This window comes from Bombus pyrosoma, linkage group LG7, assembly GCF_014825855.1.
Source record: "Bombus pyrosoma isolate SC7728 linkage group LG7, ASM1482585v1, whole genome shotgun sequence".
NCBI lineage: Eukaryota > Metazoa > Arthropoda > Insecta > Hymenoptera > Apidae > Bombus > Bombus pyrosoma.
The window spans coordinates 3223359-3240362 of record NC_057776.1 but is presented as its reverse complement, the minus strand read 5'-3'; the positions used below and the strand labels follow the sequence as shown (position 1 = coordinate 3240362).

The 17004-nt window shown below is 36.9% G+C and overlaps 4 protein-coding genes across 12 annotated transcripts; all 4 read left to right on the top strand.

Annotated features, from left to right (window-relative positions):
- The first annotated feature begins 2446 nt into the window (after nt 1-2446).
- LOC122569256 lies at nt 2447-7720 on the top strand. Of its 3 annotated transcripts, none has more exons than XM_043730019.1 (3): nt 2447-2671; nt 5978-6243; nt 6404-7720. In XM_043730019.1, exon 3 carries the CDS (start codon nt 6413-6415, stop codon nt 7718-7720), a length of 1308 nt encoding a protein of 435 aa, XP_043585954.1. In that variant the 5' UTR covers nt 2447-2671; nt 5978-6243; nt 6404-6412. The 3 variants fall into 3 exon arrangements, with proteins under 3 accessions (XP_043585954.1, XP_043585952.1, XP_043585953.1); XM_043730017.1 differs by lacking the exon at nt 2447-2671 and adding an exon at nt 3498-3560; XM_043730018.1 differs by lacking the exon at nt 2447-2671 and adding an exon at nt 3570-4113.
- A 613-nt stretch (nt 7721-8333) lies between these two features.
- Nucleotides 8334-10866, top strand: LOC122569262. Of its 2 annotated transcripts, none has more exons than XM_043730044.1 (4): nt 8334-8469; nt 8736-9403; nt 10211-10605; nt 10725-10866. In XM_043730044.1, the coding sequence occupies exons 1-3, from the start codon at nt 8353-8355 to the stop codon at nt 10485-10487; spliced, it is 1062 nt and encodes a 353-aa protein (XP_043585979.1). In that variant the 5' UTR covers nt 8334-8352; the 3' UTR covers nt 10488-10605; nt 10725-10866. The 2 variants fall into 2 exon arrangements, with proteins under 2 accessions (XP_043585979.1, XP_043585980.1); XM_043730045.1 differs by having other exon boundaries at nt 10717-10799.
- Nucleotides 10733-12215, top strand: LOC122569263. Its single transcript, XM_043730046.1, has 3 exons — nt 10733-10997; nt 11127-11638; nt 11703-12215. The coding sequence occupies exons 1-3, from the start codon at nt 10935-10937 to the stop codon at nt 11860-11862; spliced, it is 735 nt and encodes a 244-aa protein (XP_043585981.1). The 5' UTR covers nt 10733-10934; the 3' UTR covers nt 11863-12215.
- A 156-nt stretch (nt 12216-12371) lies between these two features.
- Nucleotides 12372-16398, top strand: LOC122569251. 6 transcript variants are annotated; one of them, XM_043730002.1, is made up of 5 exons: nt 12372-13226; nt 13730-13840; nt 14065-14295; nt 14406-14663; nt 14772-16398. In XM_043730002.1, exons 1-5 carry the CDS (start codon nt 13128-13130, stop codon nt 15936-15938), a joined length of 1866 nt encoding a protein of 621 aa, XP_043585937.1. In that variant the 5' UTR covers nt 12372-13127; the 3' UTR covers nt 15939-16398. The 6 variants fall into 6 exon arrangements, with proteins under 6 accessions (XP_043585937.1, XP_043585936.1, XP_043585935.1 ...); XM_043730001.1 differs by having other exon boundaries at nt 14406-14666; XM_043730000.1 differs by having other exon boundaries at nt 12372-13358.
- Nucleotides 16399-17004: the final 606 nt, after the last annotated feature.

Genomic DNA, 17004 nt, shown 5'->3' with positions numbered 1-17004 from the left:
TATCGAAGTTCAATGTTAGTAAAAAGTGGAATGGATGAAGTTAAATAATAAATATTTAGATATGTATATATTTATTGAATGGATTCTGTGGATACGAAATTTTTATATTGTTATTATTTCAAATTTTCTATATCGGGACATATTATTTTTTCGTCATCTAAAGAAATATTATTTTTGATCTTTTTATTTAATCGACTTATCTGCGGCTTGAAATAATTTATCTATCTAGATTAATATTTGCAATTAGAGGTGTGGTTTTTGTGTTAAGTTAGTTCGCCGAACACGTGGTAAGGATTGCATGATGAAATCCTGGCCGGCGGTGTCTGCAGTTACGTACAGATATACAGGCAAATAAAGCGATGCGATTTAAACGATCAAAATGTCAATGAATTCCGTCTATAACCAATCAAATCTTTTAACCGTTACCGCTAGTAATACATGATATTAATCAGTATTACGCAATTCCTATACCAAAAACATTTTCATTAACATCTTTTAACATTTATATTTTATTAACATTTATTTTCTATATCACACTGATGTAAAATAGCATTACTATTATGAACATATTGCATCGTATTACGAAAGTTTTGTTCTTATCTTCAGAAAACATAGACGATGTTGAGTTAACGGGTCTTGTTGAAACATTTGATAAGGAGGAAAAAAGGTATTGAATGTAATTTTCATCGGAACAATCTGATCGCGCAATTCATGATCATATATGCAATTGAGCGTGGCTACGGTTCATTGATAATCGAGAAGAGTGTGCTCGATGAAATGTAAATGCAATCCATGCGAAATGTTGCAACCTGTCATTCAATTGTATTCATGCCATCTTGAAAAATTTATTTGAATAAAAATTTTGTTTTAAGTTTTATTGATTCATTAATGTTTTGTTGTTAATAATTTTTTGGGGGAAAAATTAAATTAAGATATATAATATATAAAATTTAATAAATCGTGGAACAAAATCTCGAGAAAGCATAACAACGCAGTTTTCGTTGTGAGGATGACCGCTGTGTTTGTGGAATTTGCAAGCATCATGTAAAATAGAAATATAACCGTATCTTGGCCGTTCATGGCGTAGTTTAACAGTAACGTTTAAATCAATTCTGTATAATGTGCACGTATTTATCGTTTGTTACGCTTAGTAAATTAGCTTGATAATATTTTACCTTGTACATAATTTTTGATTTTTCAAGATATATTGAAATATTTAGTTCCTAGTTTTTTTACCCCTTAAGTAATATTGTATACAAGCTGCTAGGAAATAATAAAGATTAAATATTTTTACTTGGATAAAGTAGAATCAAAATGGCACAGAAAAATAATACAATTTCAATTTTTTTCATAAAAAATAAAATAGGACATTTTAACTAAGCGAGGTAGTATACTAATACAGCATGTATCAGCAAAATTAATCGAAAAATGAAAATATATGTATTTGTCTTGTTGCAATTAACTATTGACGTTTTCTACTAAGAACTAAAAATTGTGAAACATCTGTGCAACATATTTCATAATTACGTCGTCGTTGATTTACTATCAGCCGATAATACTTCATTTTAGTTTAACCTGTGTATGATTCTAACCTGTTTATGAATAACATAGATTATATCGTGTAAGACCATTCTGTATAAAGACTTTGCAGATTTAGCTTGGATTTCGTAATGAACTTTTATCGAAATAATTTTATTAATTTTAATCAATTTACAAATGAGAAAAACGCCATTCGGACATTGGTCTTTTTCCAGAATGTCTAAGGGGGATGATTAACTTTGTCGGTTTATTCTTTGAGTACCAAGTATGCAAATCATGTAAAAACGGCCTGGTTAATTCTCGTAGTACATGGTCTCTTTCAAACTCCGTTTTTGGAAGTTCTAAAGTTTCATGAACAGGCTGCCATCGTCTATCACTATCACCTTCTACATCCTTTTCTGCTTCACAACAATCCAGTATCGGCGCTAGGAAAACAAATTTAAAAACTATTTATTAAATTACAATCTTAAATTCATTATCAGCTACAGAAACAGAAAAGACGGAAAAATTTCTATCATTTTTTTTATAGCATTTAAAAAACGGTAAAGAAAAACCCAAATAATTTTAAAGAAGATAAAAATACCCATTATAATACTTAGAAAATTGAAAAAAAGTAAGAGGTTACTTTATGTTATTTAAATAAGAATCATATGAAATGTAAAATCTCGTAGCAGATTTCCAAAAGAATAAAAAGGTAAAAGTTCACATACGTCTTTCAGAATAGCAAACATTTATGTCAACAGGTCTCGCTGGCAAAGTTTCGTTTCTTTCTAGAACGAGTTCAAAAGCATCTGCACGATCAAGAGTGTCCTTCATAGTCGTGTCTTCTGGATTCTGTTCAAAAATCAATCATTCGTCTTTTATCCGCGCCAACTGAAGGCGATCAAGTTGAAAGAGGTGCAAGAAATGTTAACAAGATATGTATTTGCATTTCGCGTCTGTCACACATATTTTTCAACGCGTAATCGCGCAGTCTTGATATAATATCGTATGAAAAATACACGTAACATCTTGTGCACACGGTAACGCTATTGCATCAATGAGATGGACAAATTCTACACAGCTGTTTAATCTTTTTATCATAAAAATATTCCAAAGATGTTCCATTCAAAATGATTTTGTAGCATCGCAGGTATGTTATTCTATATATCACCAAAATCCAATTACTTTATCGTAAAAAGATTCCAAAATAATTTGATTCGAATGTTTTATTATTATAGTTTAAAATTGCATCTTAGTGTTCTTTTTTAATTTTTACCAAAAATGTGGTATTAATAATAATATAAATGTGCTAATGAGACAGTTGCGATAACAAATGTTCAGTCCGACGATAGTCGAAGTTGCGACCGTGATCCATTTCGTGTTGCTTGCAAATGTCGAGATAAGGATACGATTTTTATCGCGGCGAAACGAATAAAGCTCATATGTGACCGACGATTTTAACGGAAAAGAACATTGTTATGGCGTCGCAGTGCGATATCCCGGATATTTAATTCGATAGGCCTGCTGTTCTCACACTACACAGACAAATTATTTCAATCTTTTTTTCTAGTATATACTGGTTTAGAAAACGTTGCTGTTAAACATAAAAGCTAAACATAAAAGCGATTTGAATATTTGAATATTTGAAAACTTGAAAATTTGAAAATTCATTTCCAACAAAGAAGGCCTTGAATGTATAGATAATAACATTGATATAGATAGTAACCTGTATAAATAGTAACCTGTATTCGATGGATTACGCCTGGTATATATTTTTTTGGATGATCCATATTGAGCTTCTCGCTAAGTTTCATATTTTCATGATCGAGATCTTTTAATTTTTCGAACGCATAGTCGTTTATATCTCCAACCGAAAACTTGCTTGATTTTCTGGCTTTATCTTTCCACCAAATTGGTGGTTGTAACAAGTCACACGGCTCGTCATCCGTCCTGTTGGTAGCACTGTTCTATTCTTTCCAGTCAGTGTCAGTGGAACAACAAGAATACTTACTCGAGTTTTTCTACTCTTTTTCCACATGGTACAATGGCCGCTTTCTGCTTTTCAAGATATTTCAATCGTCTTTCACGAGTGTACCATAATTCATATTGTCTTGATCGCGGGAATATCGAAAACACAGCTATAAATCAAATATATTTAAACCGTAATAAATTATTGAATTAGTAAATTAAAGAATATAGTGAAGACTTCTTAAAAAAAAAACATTTCTTTTTTTCATTTTTCTTAAGATTGAAACTAAGTTTATCTTGGAACAGTTTATTTTCGCTGGTGGCATGGATCGGTGATTAGCAATTAATACTATTTTATCCGAAGGCTTGCTGAAATTGGGTCATAAATCACTCGTGACTCATTAGCGAATTAGTGTCGTTCAGGATTCGCTAGATCATTAATTGCTTCTGGGACATTCAATTATTCGTCCGGTCGACATTCGATTGGTCGAAATTGCCAGATCGGTATGTGTCGATCTGTTACTTCAACTGGGGAGCAATTAATATTCCAGACAACTCGGAGGATCTACTCGTTCATACGTTATTAGCAACAGAAAACGGCAGATACTTCCATTAGAATCTATGGTATTGTTTTTCATTTACTTACGTTCTGTCGATAAAATTAATTCTAAATCTAGTGCTATTAAATTTGGAATGCTAGATTAAATATCTTGTTTAATTATTTGCAATGAAAATATTCTTATCTATATTCAGTGTTTTTTTTAAATTAGCAAAATAATATACAAATATAATAGGTAATGGAAAGATTAATAATTAAAGTAAAAGAATCTCTAATCACAATCTTTATAGTATTACGTAGTACTAACATTTTTGCTTCTGTTGATAATCAGATTTCCATTTTGGCATGGCACTAAGTGTTTGGAAAACGATTCCATTATCCTTTATAGGAGAATCCACGTACCCTTCTTTCTCTTTTTCAATATATCGGTCTAACGCGCGTGTATCCAGTTGCTGTATGGGTGCTACAGGGTCGTCTGTAACAATTGCACCAACATTCGCCTAATTCGATCGTCTTAATTCAATTGTGGCACCGCCTTCAATGCCACTGGCCGAGGGGGATCCGTTAAACGATTGGCGATAAACATAATATAACGTTCCTCGTTTGACTGTCACGTGCTTTAAACTTTAAGCGGATACGCTTATCAGAGCTAATAATTGAAACTTCATTTATTTAGAACGCGAATTAACAAATAAAAAATGTATCTATATATATTTTTAGCAATCCTTTGCGGAATAAATTTCATAATAATTTATGAAAACGGTTTCATGAAATGTCAATATAATTAGCACCAATATATCTGGAGACATTGTCCACACAAGTTTTAGAGTTAAATTGAAATATAAGTAACAGTCATAATTCTAATATAAGACAAAAAGACAAAGAATCGGTCGAAGAAGAAAGAAAAATTATTACAAATTTATATAATAAGCTCAAAACAATCAATCCACCATTGGGAATTTCGTTCCTTAATGAAATGCGTTATTATATAAAAAGTCGACAAATTTGACAAACTTTTCGTTGTGCGATTCTTCAATTTTCTTATGATATAGATATATCTTCATGAAAATTGGTGTAACGGTTTTCGTGTTGAACAAGATGCTTGTTCTTCAAACAATAACGCATGTTGAAAATGATATCGTATTTGAACAAGATTAGTCGATATTCTAACCGATAAACTTACATACTGTCCTTTTTATCGGCTTGAGATGTTTAGCTACGCATCTATGAAAGGGAGCCGGTTTTCCATGGTAAAATACTCCATCGGATAAGAATGTTGGCGAAACCTCAGTTATGTAATAATCGAGAGGTGCTGGCTCTGGAAACTAGATCACCCCGGCATAAGATGATTATATCATAATTATACGAAGACTGTAGATGATGAACATAATAAGTCAGACTCTTTAAAAGGGAATAGTCGATTAATCCCATGTTACCATAATTGAATTTTTATCTAATTTTCTACTTTATATCAAAATTTTCCTCTTTAGCAATAAAACGATATTAAAATAAAAAAATCAATAAAAATGTGCTCATTATGTTTTTCTCCTGTAATTCTCATATGGAGGACTGTTTGAGAATCATGGTGGTGTAAATTATTCCACTACAAGTTTACATGAAATAGTGTTCTGATATTTTAATATACAAAATTCATTATATTTTTGCAACAAGAGAATGAAATATTTTTAAATATTAATTAAAATAACAAATTAAAATATTAATAGCGAAAGAAATGATACTTTAAAAAGTCAAAATATTTGATTAAATTTAAACTCTCAAAATCTCAAATTATATACGCTATTATAATTTTCAGTTCGCCATATGCAAACACTAATTAAATAGTTCCTTATTCATACCATGAACATTTTCAAATTCGAAAAAAGAAAGAAGAATTAAACTCCTACGTGAAATTTACTTGTGAAATTACAGAGTTTGCAAATCAGTCAAACTTATCGAATCGATGATTCACTGAGGTTCCATGGGAACTGTGGTTCGTCTGTCTGCAAGTGAAGATAACCACGACCATCCCATCAAGATGACAGTGTCGCTGATCGGTTCTGACGTGACTCTCAGAACTTCATCAAGGGAATGCGGTTCCGCTTCTCGCTTTCAAGCCGATCATCTTGGCGCCAAATCGCGTCTCGATCGAAAGTTCCAACGAGTTTTGAGCAAGAAATCGAAACCAGTTCCTCAAGGTTGTTCGTCTTGTCTGAAACCATTACGACTAATTTTCGCGGCAAGCTTCATGGAAATGCCCTAACCTAATAATTCTAATTTCATAAAAATTCGAAGTGTAAATTCAAGTAATTCCACCCACCGAAAACTTCAAATAAGCTCTATTAATTCCTCATTCAGGTTATCGTGATGTCTATGAATCGATCTACGGACCGTGGTCATCGTGCGAAGAAAAAGATTTCAAGGGAGAGTAGCAAAAACAAACCGGAAGCGGTAGCAGTACCAGAGTTCGGAAGTCGCGATGCTATTTCTCCAGACTGCAAAGAACAATATCTCTTCCTATTAGAATTCTTCATACATCATGTTACCAGCGAACGTTTAGCGAAGCTCAACCAAATGTTTTTCGTCCCCACGACGATATCCGTGGAGTTCCTCAACTTCAAAGGGGAAAACGGTATCGAAATAACTCCGGTGGACCCGTTATTTCAACCTCAAGCAGGAGTTGCAGACGACATCGAGTATTTCTTCTGTGGTCGCTCCGTGATGTTCGCCATAGATCAATACACTGTGGTCAACAAAGACTTGGACCTAATTATCAAACTATGTATACAAAAAAAAATGCCGGAATGTGTGAAACCAGATGTATTAATAGGTAACGGGGAGCTAGATATTTCCAAACATTTCGCCGCCCTACGAAAAGAAATGTTGCAATGCTGGCATAAAATGGCACCACCACCGAAAGTCTTTGAGGGAGAAGTTCCTGTAATTTATAACGAAAACACGATCGGCGATATATGCATGTTCGTCAGAATTTCTGCATTCGGGCAAACTATCGTCACCGAATTTGACGCGCCACCTGATAGAACTATCTCGTCTTATATCTTCAAAGCCGGCGAGTGTAACGAAAAATCACCAACTTACAAATGTCGTATCGTTGATCCTCACATTGCGGACGTCTGTAGGGAGTCAAAAGACGAATTATTGAAAGATGGGCCTCCTTGTCGCGTTTGTATCAAGGAACAACATCCTTGTACACCGTGTGGACAGCCAGTTGGAGCCACGTTGAAACCAAACGTTAGTTGCAAACAGATCAGCGAAGTAACTCCGCTGACGACGTCGAAAGCGAATATTTGTTCCGATGTGCACAAGCAGGCCGGTCTGATACAATCGAGTCGTGGACCGGTGCAACCGTGTGGGAAAGCTGTAGTTCTGAAAGTGTCCGGCATCCTGGACACAGGTCAGGACAAAAAGCCGACAGTCACCGTGGCACCTGAGTCCGAAGCTACACCAGATACCGATCCTGACCATGACGTGTTCGTCCTCAGAATTGGGAAAAAAGGGATTGTCGGAGCTGGAGAAAAGTCCGATATACAGTTGGAAATGAAAACACCGAAAGGGCCCGAAAGGGGACCTCCTATCCGATGCGAGACTAGAGAGATGCAGACTGATGATAAGGTGTACAAAAAGACACATGCGAAGAAAAAGAAAAAGAAATGAATTGGATAGATTGGGTCTTTTTTAGATACCGTTTTTTGGATTACAAATGCGAAAATACTGATTTTATTGTCGTATATGTTGCATTTTGCGTTTATACGGATTGCTATTAAACTTATTCTTTACTACGAAGTTGAATTAAACTTTTACTGTTAGATCTGATTAAGTATTTACTTCGTGGAGTATTTTAAAATTTGTTTGAGGTTTTGAAGTCTACTTCTACTTGAGGATTATTTTACTCGAATTAGTAGAGCAAATTATATCTTTTATCTATTTAGAAATTAGTAAGAAATGTAAACCGAAAGTTCGTCCAAAACCGAAAGGCACGGACTAAAAATAAATAATAATAATAATAAAATAATCTATTTAAAAATTATACAATCCGCCGAAGTAAAATAATACAAGTGAGAGACGCAATTTATTCTCAAAGTCGTAGACGAATGGGCATTTTGAATTATACTGCGAAGCGCCCTCTGGATGGTTTCCGAATCTCAAAATTTTCGAAACCGTCCGACTTGATGGCAATATCAAAATTGAGGGTTAACAGACAAATTTTCTAAAATATTCTGATAATCAAGAGCTAAAATTATGGGAAGCGTATTCGAAACTTCATAATATTATATCGTGTTCAAAAAATGGCGGATGAACAGGAACTTTTCTTGATCGAGTTTCTAGTCGAAAAGGTTAAAATCCCAGTGATAAGGGCAATGCAGGACGATCTATTACCTGCGTGTACCTGTGTCTCCTTTCAGGTAATTCAGCATTTTATTAAACTCCCAAATAGATCATTGACTAAACAAATCTTCGCCAGTCACAATCTTTACACATGTAAACATGTTCCTATATATTTTTTTAATAGGTAAACAATCTTTCAATCGGCTTTTCGCTTTATCGTTATAAAATTAAATATTCAATTCCAGCAATTTCGTTAAAAAGTACAAATCCGTTAAAAATTCTGTTTTAATTCAAAAAACCTATCGAATCTACACTAAGCATATTTTCATAAATAAATCCGCAGATTCTCAGCCTGCCGTCAGTCGACATTTGCCAAGAAGCCCTGACAGATGGCTGCGGTTGCACCGAAGGCGACACGCAGGTTTTCAAGAAAGGAAAATCTTGTTTATTCGCGTTACCATCGATCGTTCTCCAGAGACCTTTAACCACGTTCCCCATAAAACTATCAGTCTATAAGAAACTACCACCTGGAGTGCTACCAGATGTGATGCTGGTTGGCTGTCATCAAATCGAGGCAAAAGCAATAATAAACGCCGTATTGAGCCAGCAGGTCTTCAAAATACCGAATCCTTGTCAAACGATCAAGGACACGTTTAAAATTACTACGGCAACAGGACAATGCGTTGGATCTGTGACAGTTTACATAAGAGCTTCCTGTTTCGGCAAGAAGATCATCACCCAGTTTCAAATACCACACAATAGGAAACCATATCTGTTTAAAGGGGCGGACGACAGTCCTGTTTTTCAATGCAAGAAGATACCCTCTGAATGCTATACACCAGCTCCATTGACGTGTACCTGTACGAAGAAATGTATCGATGGTAGTGGAGAGTCTACAGGAAGAACCTGTTGTGCCACACCGATCGTTCAGACGTCTTCGTGCCCCCCCTTAGCTAAACCTCCTGATTATGGTCCACGACCGTGCTGCGCCTTGCGTCAACCATCCTCAGGGTACTCGTTTTTCTCGTTTTGCATCCTTTTTGAACAAAATTAGGTTCAATGATCTAATAATCTAAGAGTTAAATGAACAGTTGTGCAACCAGTTTGATCATTCGTGCGTAGTTATTTCCTCTCTTTAATATCCCGGATTCTTACGTTTTAGCATTCTGAATTTTTACAAAATCTCTACTTTAAAAAAACTATTTTTTAAATATCAGTTTATTTTTGGATATTTTTAACTGCCCTTTGTTCTTTTCTTCTTAATTTCTTACACTGTCTCATATTACTAAAATATAATCTAAGTTTTTAGATGTTAGATCTTTTCTGCACTATAGGCAGATAAAAAGCTCTAATCACTCGTGACTAACAGAAGGATGAGCTAAAACTAGAGCAGAGAGAGGTTCGTTTGTTCGAATTGGACGCGTTCGAAAGCGAAAGCAATTCAGCTAGATCAGTTTGCCTAGACTTTAGTCACGCCTGAGTGCATTCTGTTTCATTCCAGTGCCATTGCTTTATCTTCGATGTCCATTATAAAAGAAAGATCTTTATCACAACATTTATTCACTTATTTAATGGGACTGCAGCAATAAGAAAATAGATCTATTTTCCAATAATTTGAATAAACTAACAAAAATCAACTAAAAATCAATATACTTTTTCAAACGTGATATAAATTCAAGATAAATTCAAAATAAACTTTTACACTATTTTTCTCCTCCAATAAATACAATTCAAAACATCGAAACTCCGCATAATTACTGCAAATTCTTCAATTATCTTTTACTAAGTAATATACGAGCTTCTTTTATCTCTTTCTAGGGAACAATGTCCATGTTCGCCGAAAGCCCGACGGAAAGATCAAGTAGCTTCCCCGTGTTGTTGTTCTGAGCCAATATCCACTTTTCGCGCCATTGCTCGTCAACAAGCAGCTGCAGGAGGGAAATGTAGCCCGTGTGCAAAGCCGGCTCCTTGTTCACCTTGTTGCGGTGCTTCCTCCCTATCGACAGGACCCAAACCACGCGGCGATTTGCTTAGCAAGGAGACCGTGAAAAAATGTGGATGTCCTGTAAAGGAATACAGTTGTACCTGTGGTTGACAGAAATGAAAAGAAACTTTTCTTTTCTTGGAAAACAGAAGAAACTTCTCCTTAATACTTAGAAAGTAAAGAGAATAATGTACCAAGCGAATAAGGCGGATGATTTTATTTTATTTGCGTAAGTATTAACGTCATATAAAATTCATATAAGTGGTTATTAAGGATCGTTACTTGAAACAGATTACTATTTAAATGTATTAATTTATTCGAGAAATTACAAGAAATTAAGTTTTATAGAACTTCAAGTCTTTCCTTAAGATGAATAAGTGCGATATAAAATAACTCGTTGAAAAAAATCGAAGAATCTGAACACATGTTCTTGTGAGAACAATCGATGAAAGTGAAATTGTTTCTCAATAACTAATCGCTTTTGTTTCAACACCTAACCAAGGAAAACTATCCATATTTTCTAACTCAAATACACATGGAACAAAATTGTCCGTAGTCATGATAAGCATAACAGATAACGAAGCACACAATTCGAACCTGAGCAACCACTACTTCTCCTCGGTAATCAAAAAATTTTTTTATGACTTCCTATTACTTTCCTATGATTCAATGATATACCATTTGAGAGTTAAACTAGCGATACTTCTATTATTTTTTTTGTTTTTATTGGTTTTATATTTTCCTTTTCAGTTAATCTCTCCATACATATTACTCAGGATTCTAACCGAAAATACATTATTAATCCTCCAATGGGAAGCGATATTCTTTCACGCCTTCTTTAATCTGAATAATATCACGAGAAAGATATTACCGACTATTAAAGGAGAAACTTTCCCGCAATTAAAACGGCCGGAGGAAACAATTAGCGAGCCGTGTTGGGAAAAGATAAACGTCGAGAATGTAGAGAATCTGAAGACAGTGGAGCAAGCTGGAAAAAAGAAGCGCACTGAAAAGAAACTTCATCGGCCTGTGGAGAAAACATGGATGGACCAAGCAGGAAAAGCACAACGCGAAGCAGAAGAAAAGGAACGCTTGCGTAAATGGGAAGAATGCTGGCAAAAAAAGTTTGAGGCTCAAGAAGAACGCGATAATGCCGAATGTTGCGTGGGCAAAGATTTATGCGTGAAACCTAGAACACAATCAAACATTTGGATCAATGTGACTAAGGATCGATCCCTTCAAGAAATACATATGTTCATCAAGTAAGATTTATTTGTTTATTGTTATGAAAGATAATTTAGTGAAACGAATAATTAATTTCCACAGGCACGTTCCAGTTCCAAAGCCAAAGCCTCCGCCTCTGCCACCGCCGAAAGTACAAAAGACTCCGATTATTTCACCAATGGAAAGAATCGCGAAGCAAAGAGTTGACAAAATGAGCGGTACGGAGAAGAAGAAGAAGAAGGAGAAGACGAAGAAGAAGTAGCAGTAAACGAATCCGGCAATAAGCCGGTTCCTTTGCGATCACTTTGCTCGAATATCTTTCCTTTACATTCTTCTTCGCTACGCAAAAGATACGTATTTCTCTGTTTGTCGAGGCATTTGTAAAAATACATCAGAGACCATGGCGAGGATGGCGTCGTGACACGTTATTCTCGTCGTTCAGTGCCCAGTTCGGCGAAGTACCAAAATGGAAATAGTGAAGAAATAAGAAGAACATTCTCACTGCCTTCAGTTTCCATTTTCCTGTATTACCCTTTTGTTAAATATCAAAATATCTTATACGTTCCGCTTAGACCATCGAGGATGCAATAAAATATTTATAGAATGTTCACTCCACAAGTTGAGGATTTTCTACGCTACTTTCCTTAGTTAAACTATCTCATCTATCATTTTAACTGAGATAGTAAAGTAAAATTTGCTAAAGTTTTTCAATAAATATAATCAATAGGTGTCCTAATCTAATATCTATGGCCGGCAATGTCCGCCAATCATAGGAAATTTCATCTCAAGATACAAAGAAAATGGAAGAAAAATTTAAATCGAGAAAAGAAAAAAAAAAGAAAAATTTCTCCAGCTAAGTTGATTCATCGAAAACGATATGTTCATTGACATGAACCGCGGAGGGAGCAAGCGGTCGGTGTGCAAACTGCAAGGACATTGCACGCGAGGAGTTATTCCTGTCCCGCATATATCTACGGGAAGGGATAAGAAGGGAAGGAAGGTGGGTGATAAAAGGTGGCGGAAAGAATGAAGGCAGGGGGTAAACGTGAGAGAGGAGGGACCACGAGGATGAGACTGCGCGTGCTTTTCTCTCTTTCCTCCGCCACCCTCAGTGCCTGCCACCGAACGACGAACAGGGTTGTAAGCCGATATTGTCGGGCAGGCGCATTGGAAACCGGCGACCAGCCGGGAAGGAAGATAACAATAAAAGAGCATATATAATCGCGCCTAAACGCACGTTAACCTCGCGGCCTGGCTGGTTGGCTGGCTGGCGCGTCGCCTCTCGAAATGTAAGCACAATGCGTGAGAGTAACGTGAAAGTGAAGCACGATCGAAAGTGAAGTACAGAGAGCACGGGAAACGTGTGTGTACACCCTGATAAAGCCTCTTCGGCACCTCTCTCTTGACCACGGCCACACGCACATAGGGATCTCCCCCGCCAGGTGGTGATCCGATATTTCTTCGTGGAGATAATACGGTCGGTCCTCCCGATTTTTTGTCGTTGTTCCGTGTATATCTCGAGGGATCATGAACAACTCGCCGCAGAATACCGAGGTGGCCGGGCAACAACACCGTGCCGGCGTTGAGAACAGCGACGAGGAGGAATGGAGTGGTGTCGTGGAATGTGTAATGTTATTACATCGACTCGTGTATCGAAAGAATGATTTTTATTTGCTGAAACAGCCTTCCTCGAGCAGTTTCTTGTTGCCCATTTCGAGTTGTTTTTCGTGGTCAAGGAAATTCTGTGGATTGCACAACGTGTGTTGAATCTTATTATCTGATTCTTAATTATTTTTTTGTTATTATTGTTGTTAATGTTCGTCTGTTACCAGATTTATTTTCTTCTGTTCCCTGTTGGTAGATGCGTCTGTTGATTTTTATTTTCCATCTCCCACGCGAGTATTTTCCGAACATGCATCATTATATGTGTATCTTGGGTTACGTTGTTTTCGTTGCGACGCTACATTTAGGATGTAGATTCGTTAGAGGTTTAGTTAAAAGTTAGTTTAATTTATCGGAACATGTGTTTTACTAGTCAAAGTATGTGCATTGCTAGAAGATGATAATAGATGCTCCTTTGTTTCGCGCTTATCGAGAGTTTACCATGGTGTTGCTCTTTTTCTTTTTAGGCTGTGTTGGAGAGATCAAAGTCAGATCGAGTGACACGGGCGGATGAGGACAGACGTCGTCGTACCATCATCGTCGAGAAGAAAAATGGCACATACGGTTTCACGTTACAGGTAACGTAATCGTTTATCTGCTCGTACTTTCTGCAAGCTACATAAAATATAACATCTTTGCGCACTCCTCTTATCAATAATTATTCTTCTTCCTTCATTCTACCCTGTAGCTATCTTTGTTTCCACAAATGTTACAGTAATTTCTCCAGAAAGTTCAACTCTTACAAGAATTAAAATTCGTTTTAAATATAAACATTGTAATCGATTCGCTTGAAATTGTACAGAGTTATGGGATACATTACAAGAGGGAGCAGGAAATCGAGATGGTCACGTACGTTGATTACGTGGAATACGATGGACCAGCGTTCAAAGCAGGAATGCGAGAGGGTGACGTGATACTTTCGATAAACGGCCACGAAATGGACAGAGCGGATCACAAGACATTGGTCAATTTCATAAAGAACTGTGATACCAGGATGCGAATGGTTGTGTCGTTCGAAGACTGTGTAAGAAAGGTAAATATCGAGAAAGTATATAGCCACTTTCTAAAACTTTGATTTTCGTTTAAAAAATAGAATGCACTTTAGCTATTTACTCAAACATGATATTCATTATTGTTTGCCAGGTGGAATTACATATGCGCTATATCGAATTACAACGTGCTCTTCAATCACGACTCGGTGAATTAGAGAGACTCTGCGAGAGGGAACGGTCTATTCTCATGGGTCGATGGAAAACCCATTCACTGCCAGCACGCAAGAGAACGCCTAACAGTGTCATTACGAGTAATCCCAATCAGCCATCGCCATCATCGAGTTTCAATTCTTCCACGATTCAATGTTGTCGGCCTGCTACGTCCACGGAACATCTGTTACTTTATAACGTGGTATCCTATATAGGAGCATCTTATTATATATTATATATTATATCATAGATCGATTTAATCTTTGCAACATCGAAGAAAATAACAAATACTTCTAACTTTTTATAGTTCCCAGATGGACGACCATGTTTAGTTCCACGGAACACCGCTTGTCTAGTAGCAGTAGGGCCTCCCCGTTCGCGAAGCGATCACCACCACTTCCTCTCGAAGATGTCAAGCGAATCAGGAGTAACCGTTTCGTCGAGACATAGCTATCACCAGGCAAACGGGATGAATAGTACGCCAGCCAAATCGAAATCGCACAAATCGTGTCAACAACAACAACAACAGTCTAATACCAGCGGAGATCCGCTTCCCCTTCATCCTCCACCCCAGAATAGCCTTTGCGTTGCTTGCATCTCGAGCGCCAGTCGTCGCAGGGAACAATCAGATAGCGGTAGTTTGGACGCGTACGACTTAGCAAGTCCTTGCTGTGATCCAAATTGCGTGCCCAGTCGTAGACGTCGTGAGAAACAAAGAAGAGCGAGAAACGAACAGAATCATCATCAGCAACAACAACAACAACAACAGCAGCAGCAGCAACCAGCCCAGCATCATCATGTACAGCGAGAGCAATCGCAGCAAACACAACAACAGCAACAACATGGTGCGCACAGCTGCTCACGGACATCGGGACACAGTCTGCATTCTGTTACTAGTAGCGATATCTCGACCGCAGCCGAAAGCGTAGCCTCCTGTTCGACGAGCCTAAGCACGGATACCCTCTACTGGGATCCAAGCGTACATCAACGACCACCGCCGTGCCTTCAGTATGCTAAACCAAAGTCCTGGGACAATCTAACTACCAAGGCGTTCGGTGGCTACGGTTTCGGATACGGTTATTTGGATACAGCTACTATAAAAACACATAGCGCAGAGAGGCCTGGGAAAGGCACTCATGGACGAGCAAAAACGCCTACTGGAACCGTTCAAAGGAGAACGAGTAGCGGTACTACGTATTCGGGTAGTTCTAACAGACATTTTCAGCCAACCAAGTCTACCGAAAGTTTGTTAATACCACCGCCATATCAAAGCGAGTTAGACGCAAGTCTGAGTTGTGAATGTCTGGATGGTCCAGCTCCGCGGTGCATGCCGGTGATCCAAATAGAGAAGCACAATCGACAGGAGGAGGGTGGATACATTATCAGTACGCACACTCAAGTTCGACATCGTCGATCCAGCCATTCGGATGGAAAATTAAGGGCACTAAATAATTCCGAAGTGACGCGTCTGTAAATCATCCTTCTCATTAGAAACTGTATTCTAATAAAAAGATACTCGTATAATTATCGTATCAAATTCTGGACGACGAAACAACGTGTATCTAACGTATATCGTATGTCGAACTTGTTCCGTATTTAAACCTTTGTATTCAGCTTTATATCGCAACAGTTAGTAATTGTATTCTCACCGAACGATAATGGAATGGACCACCGTTTTTGAAACTTTTTCGAACAAATGCGATTGGTTACGGGTTTGATTGACTAAACTTATCGTTTGATCAACGAATGGTTTCCTAGCGATGTTTCCGGACAATATGATAAGGGATATCATCGATGTTCATGGCGCTTTTTAAATCTTTTTTAAATTTTTATCGATAGTTGATTCTATGATTGGTTGGAAACAGTTTTAAACTGTGGCAAACGTTAATAGTAATATTATCGTTATCATGAAAAGAATAAATTATTGAAGCATATTATTGTAATTATTCTGTGATTCCTTAAAACTTAGGAGGTAAAAATATATAGAAATTCTTTCATGGAGACGATACCGAATAATTACATCGTTTTCTATGAAGCTTTTTATTGTAGACCTATTCTTTGATTTATAAATATTAATGTTTTAGATGATCTGCGTTCAAAATTGTAAACAAAGTTGCTTATAAAATTCCTATAACTTCATCTTCGTACTGTTACGCGATCGTTCAGGAACTTGGGGAATTTCAGACTGGGTTGTTTGCTGTAAAGTACAAAAGCACTTAGCTCGTGTTTGTGTAATTGAATAACTCGAAACTAACAGTTAATCATATATAAAGCAAGCGATTTATACCTTGTCAATGTTCTTTCCTATATCAACAAAAGTAAAAAGATAAATTCAAGAGTAATTATAGTTATCATTGATAAATGATTTTGACGTTTAGTTTCTTTTCTTCGTTGTCTTGGTTACGCTACTGTTCAAATTCATATTTACCGCGCTATACGAACCCACAAAGCTGCATCGATACTCACTAGGGCGGTTTTCCCTGGTGAGTATCGAGACCTGTCTATATGATCATGACATCGAAAGTAAAGCTATTTGCGGA

Excerpts from the sequence above, each read along its gene's own strand:
- LOC122569256 (XM_043730019.1), top strand. The coding sequence starts at position 6,413 with ATGTCTATGAATCGATCTACGGACCGTGGTCATCGTGCGAAGAAAAAG.
- LOC122569262 (XM_043730044.1), top strand. The coding sequence starts at position 8,353 with ATGGCGGATGAACAGGAACTTTTCTTGATCGAGTTTCTAGTCGAAAAG. Across the intron at positions 8,470-8,735 it reads GTACCTGTGTCTCCTTTCAG|ATTCTCAGCCTGCCGTCAGT; the intron begins GTAATTCAGCAT and ends ATAAATCCGCAG. Across the intron at positions 9,404-10,210 it reads TTGCGTCAACCATCCTCAGG|GGAACAATGTCCATGTTCGC; the intron begins GTACTCGTTTTT and ends ATCTCTTTCTAG.
- LOC122569263 (XM_043730046.1), top strand. The coding sequence starts at position 10,935 with ATGATAAGCATAACAGATAACGAAGCACACAATTCGAACCTGAGCAAC. Across the intron at positions 10,998-11,126 it reads GCAACCACTACTTCTCCTCG|TTAATCTCTCCATACATATT; the intron begins GTAATCAAAAAA and ends TTTCCTTTTCAG. Across the intron at positions 11,639-11,702 it reads GAAATACATATGTTCATCAA|GCACGTTCCAGTTCCAAAGC; the intron begins GTAAGATTTATT and ends TAATTTCCACAG.
- LOC122569251 (XM_043729999.1), top strand. The coding sequence starts at position 13,128 with ATGAACAACTCGCCGCAGAATACCGAGGTGGCCGGGCAACAACACCGT. Across the intron at positions 13,359-13,729 it reads AATTCTGTGGATTGCACAAC|GCTGTGTTGGAGAGATCAAA; the intron begins GTGTGTTGAATC and ends TTTTCTTTTTAG. Across the intron at positions 14,296-14,405 it reads TCGAAGACTGTGTAAGAAAG|GTGGAATTACATATGCGCTA; the intron begins GTAAATATCGAG and ends ATTGTTTGCCAG.